The sequence below is a fragment of the Camelina sativa genome, chromosome 19, assembly GCF_000633955.1.
Source record: "Camelina sativa cultivar DH55 chromosome 19, Cs, whole genome shotgun sequence".
Taxonomy (NCBI): Eukaryota; Viridiplantae; Streptophyta; class Magnoliopsida; order Brassicales; family Brassicaceae; genus Camelina; species Camelina sativa.
In genome coordinates, this window is record NC_025703.1 from 22,410,904 (window position 1) to 22,419,184 (window position 8,281).

Genomic DNA, 8,281 nt, shown 5'->3' on the forward strand with positions numbered 1-8,281 from the left:
TTTTCACGAGAAATTCCTGGATATATCATATTTTCAAGTTTTGATTTTTTTAAAAATAAAATTAATAAATGTATTTTTGGAAAAATACTTACCGTAGTGATATTTATGAGAATTTCGTTTTTCCTGTGTCAAAATATTTTGTAATATTTACTTTCAATAATAGAAAACGTTTAACTTTTTAGCCTTTCACAATATCACTTTTTAACTAATGACCACAAATGAGGGAAAATTAAGAAATCGCAAATAGGAGCAAACACAATGTTTTGGGGTTACTTTTTGGGAAAAATGTCGTAAAAATCCTCAACTATGTGTTTTCGTTGATTTAAAGCATGAACTTTTCATTTGGTGAAATAAACACTTATTTTTTTCTTTTGACTTTGAAATAAATCGTAAAGTTTTGTTGACTTTGCCAATTGAGGCACAACGTTAACGGGGTAAACGGAACAATTACACGGTGTTAACTATCTGTTACTGGGAACTGTTAACGTGCAAAACGACGTCGTCAATTCTAGGATTTGAACTCGTTACCTCATTTATAGAACAATAGTTCCTTCACCAACGGAGCTGTACTGTTTTACTTAATATTGAATACAAACACAAAATATATACAGTTTATGTTCGAGAAGAAGAAGCGAGAACAATGGCGAAGCCTTCTTCTTCAGCTTTCATCTCTGGAACCTAACTCTTCTCATCTACCAGACGACACAATCTTCTTTTCAATATTTCCAAATCATTGCTTGTTGGATAAAACAGAAACAGAAAATTGCAGAAAAGAAGAAGAAGAACTGAAACTAAAATTGCTCTATTGAAATTGAGAAGCACAAAGTCTGAGAATTACAAACTGAGAATTATAAATAGAGGAAGAAAATAACTACCCATAACCCATGATAAGAGAGCTAATTAATCGGAACTACCCACAATTTCTAAACCCATAAACCACAAACTCCTAAAACCCAGATTTAATTTTGAATCAATCAACATCCCTCTCCGGTGATAATTTTGAATCAATCACTTTTGGTGGAGCTTAAACCTATTTGATTCTTGATTGGTGGAGCTTCTCCTCTTATTTTGAATCTTCGGAATCTCCACCGCCGATGTCTGATTCTCCATCTCCGGCGAGATTTATTATCACAGAGTCGAATTCCAAAAAGAAAAACATTGTGGATCGTATATAGAAGAGCTAAGTATTGTGTTGTGGTAAATAAAATAAAAACATCACAGCTCGGTTGGTTAAGATTTTAATCTTCTCTTCCAGATGTAACGGGTTCGAATCCCATATTTGTATGTATTTTTTCAAACACAAACGACGTCCTTTTGCTAATTTACGATTCTCAGTAACGATTAGTTAACTCCGTATGATTGTTCCGTTAACTCAGTTAACATTGTGCCTCAATCGGCAAAGTCAACAGGACTTTACGATTTATTTTAAAATCAACAAAAAAATAAGTATTTATTTTAACAAATGAAGAGTTGAAGATTTAAATCAACGAAAATACATAGTTGGGGATTTTTATGATATTTTTCCCGTTACTTTTTGGATGAGAATGAACAATAATACTCTTTGTTTAACTCCTATGGAGAGCAATTCCAATAGCATGTTATTTTTCATATGTACTTACAATTTACTAGTTAGAAGTTAAAGAGTTTATGATAATTAATAAGTAATTAAAGATAAAATATATATAAATGAAACATTTCAAAATGTATTAGATAGATTATCTTTTAAAAGGTTAAATCTCATTACAAATTCACAAATAGTTAAAAGGATGAGCAGAGATGGGTAACCTATTAATAACGCCTACAAGTTTTCTTCATGAATCTTGTGATTATACTCTCTTGATCCTATCACCTTCAGCTACCAGAAATCCTTCACTGGCTAGCGTTGCGACTGCCTTCCTTACCTGTTTTAATGCGTCACAACAACAAATACTTTGTTAGTTCCTCTGTCCTTTAATGGAAAGATCAAAACTTTTGATATGCAGCAAAAATATTTTATTAATGATGATGACTCACATCATGAAGATGGATTTCGGTGTTTATGTTGCCTCCATGCTTCTTCAGTTCTTCCAGTAACTGCACAACATTTCACATTGTACTAAGAATTGTTTCTATTAAAGTAGAATGATTTGTTTGCTTTGGGGGATATAGCAAATAAGGAAACTAAAGGAGTAAAGCATGAATACCTCCGATAAGCGCATTGATGATCCTCCTATTTGCATCTTCTCAAGAGCTATGTCTCGAACTGACGACACAAAGATATCACGTCTCATTCTCTCACTTGCTGACACTCCAGTATTTATCAGGTCCATGTCAATGGTCCCTTCACCAAAATAAATACAGGTGTTTTATTGTTAGAGTTGGTATTGAATGCTAATCTTTTATCCTCATGATCATATAACGGGTTTGAAAGTTACTGTGAAGAAATTACCTGTGGCGTGATCGGTTGCTGATTGCTGCATTGCAACTCTGAGAAGTCGAAATGCCTCGTCCACGTCATGTTTCTCGACCTTTATACATCGCAAGAACCGTTTCAGTTGGTTTGTAACGATTAAAGGAAATTGCATCAAAGACTTAAAATACGAGTTTTTAACTAACCCATTCGGAGAAGCGCATCCGAGCCAAGGCCTCACTAAGTCTGATCAAACTTTCAATCTGCCTAGGAGTTGCTGTTATGACCTGTGCCAAGATTCAAAGAGTTTCAAGGCGTTAGACTAATCATAGCCTTTTTATGAGCTTTGGTTACAACGTAGGAAACATATTGAAGTTTCTGAGGGCACACCTTTTTGCTACTACCGGCAAACTTCCCTGCTTTTCTCAGCTCAACATATCCTCGGGTCAACTCCTCTGCAGCTTCATCTGATAGTTTAGGATGAATGTTCTTGCGGGCATAGCTAACGTAAGTTGTCAGTGTAGTAATATCTATAGCTTCCTCCTGAGCACTCTGCAGATTGACACAAAATGGTACCATTGAAGGAAGATCAAAGCAAAACACAACTATCTGACAACATATAATACACACTGACAAAAGATATAATATAAGACCTCGGCATTCTCAAAGTGTAAGGCCACAATATGCTTCGCAAGCCTTCGGTCAGTCTGCTCATCGGGCTTGTCAAGAATCAAGTAGATCAAATCGAATCTAAGAAGCAAAATGAGATAAAATTAGTAAAACCAACGGTGATGAAGATGAGGGAATAATTTGACTTCAGAAAAATAATGTCACGTTGTTTGAAGGATTGCAGCATACCTAGAAAGCAAGGTTGGAGGAAGGTGAATATTCTCAATAACAGAAAGCCGGGGATTATAGCGTGAGCCACTAGGATTTGCACAAGCCAACACAGAGGTTCTGGCATTTAGAGATGCAATAATACCAGCCTTTGCTATCGAAACAGTCTGCTGTTCCATCACCTGACAGATAAACAATATTTATCAGTAGTGCAAATCTTATGTACAAGATACTCCATTAACAAGGGGCACCCAGAAACTGTAAGCTACGACTTTGAGCAAGGTTAAGAAAGATAAGGTAACAAACCTCATGAAGCATGCTCCTCGCACTGTCAGACATTTTGTCAAATTCATCAATACAACAGATACCTCGGTCACTAAGAACAAGAGCTCCACTCTCCAAAACCTAAACAAGGTAGCATTCACGTTAAAAGGTCATGTTTACGAAGACACTGAAAATGCAACGAGAAAGCCAGCTGAGTACAAAAAGATTGAAGACAAGATTAACATACAGTTTCTCCTGTCTCAGGATCTTTAGCTACATAAGCTGTCAAACCAACAGCTGAGCTACCTCGCCCACTTGTATAAATTCCACGGGGTGAAAGCTTATGAATGTACTGGAGCAGCTGGGACTTGCTTGTACCAGGGTCACCAACAAGCAAGATGTTAATGTCACCACGAAAATTGGCACCAGATGCCAAGTTCAAAGCATTCCCTCCAAAAAGCTTCACGATTAGAATTTGTCTCAGTAAAAGGAACCAATGTTGTTTGGACTTTGCTAAACCATAAGAAAATATCAAAAGCATTGCAGAACCTGGCACAGAAGACCCTTTTTAACATCATCCAACTCCCAGATGTTTGGTGCTAGTGATCTACTAAGTCTCTCATATATATCTGGTTGTTTAGAGAGTTCCTGAAACTTCCTCAGCTGAAATTAACATGAAACTTGGTTGGAATAGAGGGGCGGAGGAATAAGTTACAGAAAAAAACATCTATCTAGTTGAAAAGATGACGAACCTTCTCCTCATCTAACTCGACATCTTCATCGACTCTACGCAGACTATTATCAACATCCATAGGATCCTCAGCAGACATTCTTAACTTACTTGCTTTCTTTATGTGAAGGCAATCGATGTAAGTCTGTACTCAACGTTCATAAGAAAGCATAATGATAATGTCAGAACGTAATAAGAATAAACAGGAATTAATATCAGAAGAAAAATAAGATGACATGCCTTAAACACAGATTTCACAGTCCTGTGAGCAGGCCCCACTCGGACAGTCATTGCTCTGTAAATTCCAGTGACCTATCCAGATAACAAGCTTTGTTTGTCAACCAGAATCACAGTAACACATGTACTACCCTCATAAAATTACTGCACTTACCTCAATTCTATCACCAGGCTTTCCATTATCAACTAGCTTATCATGCAGCAACAAGCTAACTGTGTGAGGTGTTCCTCCTTCTGGAATCTCATCAGGCGTTTCCTGAAGCCTCAGAATCTGCTTATCGGCAAACCTGATACACAAATGAAGAAGGTAAGTAACAGGATTATAAAAAGAATCAGACAAAATGACAAATTATATGGCTAGAATTTACCTGCATCTGTTGTGCACTAGTGTCATGGAGTTCTTGGCCATGCACTCTTGTTTCAAGCAAGTTGGAGGCTCGCTTATTTTGCCTAACAATCAAACAAACATTAGGAGAAACCATGCAGATATATACAGAAAACGATAAGTCCAAGTGATTAAATTACCTCTATCAACGATGATGGGGTCAGAGAAGTATCCACAAACAAGGCATCTAAACACAGCTTCCCTGATTTCAGGAATGATAGAGCTGCTCCGAATTATCATACCTTTCAAAGAGATCATCTTCTCGATATCTAACGAAACAAAACCACACATCCAAACATAAGCTAAGCTAGCTACTATAGGAAACCAAGAAACCAAAAAATTGAACTATACTAACCAGATGGATTGAGATTTCTCATTGAAGTAGATGTTCTGAGGTTAAAAATCCTCACTTGAACATGTTTCTCGAACAGAGGATTAATCGTGGAAACAATATCCATCAGCACAATATCGAAAATGGCGAGAACTTCCAAGGGATACCTAACCATCTTGTTGTACAAATCAGGATCATAATCAAACACATCAAAGGCATCAACATCAATCCACTCTCCTTCAATTTCAATCACTTTGCGTATGGAAGCCATATACTTCCCTTCTCTAAACAAATCACCACTGTTCTCTCTAGCTTCTCTAAAATGCTTAACGAACAATTCAATCGCAGATTTAACATCCTGCACACTGATGTTAGTACCCCAAACGAAAGTCGGAGTAGCATCGTCGGCACCGTCTTCTTCACCGTCATCTGAAGAAGGCATCGGTTCGTCAGATGGTGTCCCTGGGTCTCCGCCGCCGCCGCCACCTCCGCTGCCGCGTACTTTTCTTCCTTTAGATCTGGCGGCGGAAGGACGAGATGTCGGAGGAGTGGAATTGGATGAGGGGACACGTGGTGGAGGAGTAGCGAACTGCGTGGGAGTAGAGGACCTTCCTCGGTGGAGACGGCGGAGAGCGGCGGGGGAAGAGTAAGTGTTTCCGAAAGGGCTTGAAGCATTTTCTCCGGGAGAAGAAGGACCTGAAGTAGTGAGATTCGTCAAAATCATAAAACAATTTCAGAATGAAAGAGAGATAGAGAGAGAGAGAGAGAGAGAGAGGAGTAGAGCTAGTACCGTCGTTGGGGTTGCCGGGAGAAGAGTCGGAAGCCATGGCTGATCGGGAAACTGAGAGAGACGGAGTGAGAGGTTTCTTTCGGCGCTTCTTAGTGAGTAGAGATGAATTAGGCGGGACACTTCACTCGATTTTGGCGCCATTGTTACATGGGCTTTAAATGGGCCTCTAATTTATTGCGTCTAGAATGCCTATTGATCCCAAATCTTTTAACCGGGNGGGTTTTTTTTTTTTTTTTTTTTTTTTCTGAGACTAATAAAGAGTTGTTGTTAGTTTCGTTGAGTAAGAGATTCCCAAATCTTCATGGACTAAAAAGTGTTAGTGAGTAGAGATTAAATCCACAAATGAACTAAAGAGTGTTGGTTGAAGAAACTGTTCATGGACTAAAGAGTGTTAGTTGAAGTAAACTGTTCTACATTGATTCTTCTACAAAAGAAAGAGGTGACACAATTCATGTACAACCTAAAGATCGATTTTTACAAGATTGCAGAAACTGAACTATCCAAGAACAAATCAATGAGCAAAGATCCAACGCTACCAATTACACACACACAAAAAAAAATGAGAAATCTAAACCGTTTCATTGATGAATTTTTTTCAAGAAATCGAACGGATCATCATCTGAAATTGATGCCAAACCCATGCTTGCCATGAACACACCCAGGTTTCAACTGTGAATACGACGAACATCTCTTTCCCAATTTCTGAATCCTCTGTCTTTTAAGCTTATTGCTCACGATCCTTGGAACAAGCTCATCATCAAGATCATTGTAGTAGTCATCTTCATCATCAGTATCACCATCATCAAGATCATTGTAGTAGTCATCTTCATCATCATCAAGATCATTGTAGTAGTCATCTTGATTGATACAATCTCCAATACAGTAACGCGAACCTTCACCAAGAGACCCATCCGCTGGCGACAAAACGAATCATCAAGAATGCGAACAACAATACCATCATCTTCTTCTTCTTCAGTTACGTTGCCATCGACGAGAACTAAACCATCCGCGACAAGATCATCGGAATCAGTCTCCAACGTGAGCGTGCGAGGCGGCGGAATCAGAGAGCGCGAAACGTCCGAGGAGATGATGTCATCGGAGAGACTCTCGACGGCGGAGGAATTGAGAAACTTCGGGAGATCGAGGACGAGATCGTCTTTTTCCTGATTCGCCATTTTCACCCTCTTTGTGATTTGATATTCGCCGGAGGAAGTTTGTTACAGACTCTGTTTGTTTCAGTTTCAACTCTTTTTCTTTTTTTTTTACTCTTGAGGAAGAAGAGGAAGACTCTATACATGCGTGCTGTTTGTAATATAATAAAACGTCATGAAGTTCTCTTGGATAAAATCATAACGAAATGTAGTTTAAAATCTCTCTTGCGGTCTTGCCGTCTGTATCCTCTTACTGACCATGCGTGCTGTTTATAACCAAAGAAAACGTCATGCAACTCTCTTGTAGAAACTCATAACGAGATGTAGTCTAAAGAAAAGTCATGTCGTCCCACTAATGTATTTATGTTTGTTTCACTCTTGAAACTCATAATTACGCAAATTGACAAGGTCACAAGAGGAAGCATTAGACTATTCTCATTACGAAATTTAAATGTTAGATTGCTAATCATATGTTTGCGTTGTGCCTGATGACTTCTTCTTTTGCAAGTGTTGTTCTTTGGCTCAGAAATCTTCAATCAATTTAACTTTCTTTACCCTCTAAATCTTTGATTGTTTATATAATTTGGAGAATTGGGTTTATGGGTTTAAAGTTTAAACTCACGGAAACAAACAAAAAAATTCCGACAACTACTTTTCACACTTTCTGTAGCATTGTGTTACACTGACGTTAGCATATCATATAAGACAGACGTTAGAAAACTAAATGATGCAAATGGAAGAAATCAATAATCCTTGGATTGACATCATTCTCGGTGCAAATTTCATAACCTGTCCTAGTAAGGATGATGGCAAACTAGATCACAGAAACAATAATATTCTCTGATCGCCAGAAATAATAATATGGCATATTGGTGGGTTTCAAGTAAAAAAATGACAAGTTCCCAATTTGGTTTAAGGCTGTAAGCACAGAGCAGCGTTGACTGTTGAGTGTTGGGATCGTCCTAAATCATGATACGAAGAACGGCAAGTCCCACTGCTGATATGGACACAAGTGTACCTATGCAATATTTGATGACCTCGTACTTTGAAGCTTCTAATTGAGCTCTCAGCGCATGAATCTCCTGCAAAAGCAAAACATATTATGTCTTCTCATCTTCCTAAGTTCCAGTGTATAGTGAAGTTCATGAGTAAAGGAAACTGTTGCTA

At 38.1% G+C, this 8,281-nt stretch overlaps 2 protein-coding genes across 2 annotated transcripts; both read right to left on the reverse strand.

Annotated features, from left to right (window-relative positions):
- On the reverse strand, positions 1,682-6,045 carry LOC104766943 (DNA replication licensing factor MCM4-like). The gene is made up of 18 exons (XM_010490915.2): positions 5,964-6,045; positions 5,198-5,869; positions 4,983-5,111; positions 4,826-4,907; positions 4,612-4,744; positions 4,461-4,532; positions 4,243-4,365; positions 4,040-4,153; positions 3,738-3,950; positions 3,533-3,631; positions 3,248-3,408; positions 3,043-3,139; positions 2,780-2,941; positions 2,596-2,676; positions 2,429-2,507; positions 2,184-2,320; positions 2,014-2,073; positions 1,682-1,901 (listed from the first exon to the last, which is right to left on the reverse strand). The coding sequence occupies exons 1-18, from the start codon at positions 5,998-6,000 to the stop codon at positions 1,827-1,829; spliced, it is 2,526 nt and encodes an 841-aa protein (XP_010489217.1). The 5' UTR covers positions 6,001-6,045; the 3' UTR covers positions 1,682-1,826.
- LOC104768101 (phospholipase D C-like) lies at positions 6,440-7,138 on the reverse strand. The gene is made up of 2 exons (XM_010492032.1): positions 6,944-7,138; positions 6,440-6,890 (listed from the first exon to the last, which is right to left on the reverse strand). The coding sequence occupies exons 1-2, from the start codon at positions 7,136-7,138 to the stop codon at positions 6,579-6,581; spliced, it is 507 nt and encodes a 168-aa protein (XP_010490334.1). The 3' UTR covers positions 6,440-6,578.

What these genes read in the sequence shown, in the direction of transcription:
- LOC104766943 (XM_010490915.2), bottom strand. Translation starts at nt 6,000, where the DNA reads ATGGCTTCCGACTCTTCTCCCGGCAACCCCAACGACG. An exon ending in CCCCATCATCGTTGATAGAG is followed by an intron (nt 4,908 to 4,982) that starts GTAATTTAATCA and finishes TTTGATTGTTAG; the next exon opens with GCAAAATAAGCGAGCCTCCA. An exon ending in CTAGTGCACAACAGATGCAG is followed by an intron (nt 4,745 to 4,825) that starts GTAAATTCTAGC and finishes TTTGTGTATCAG; the next exon opens with GTTTGCCGATAAGCAGATTC.
- LOC104768101 (XM_010492032.1), bottom strand. Translation starts at nt 7,138, where the DNA reads ATGGCGAATCAGGAAAAAGACGATCTCGTCCTCGATCTCCCGAAGTTT. An exon ending in TAGTTCTCGTCGATGGCAAC is followed by an intron (nt 6,891 to 6,943) that starts GTAACTGAAGAA and finishes TCTTGATGATTC; the next exon opens with GTTTTGTCGCCAGCGGATGG.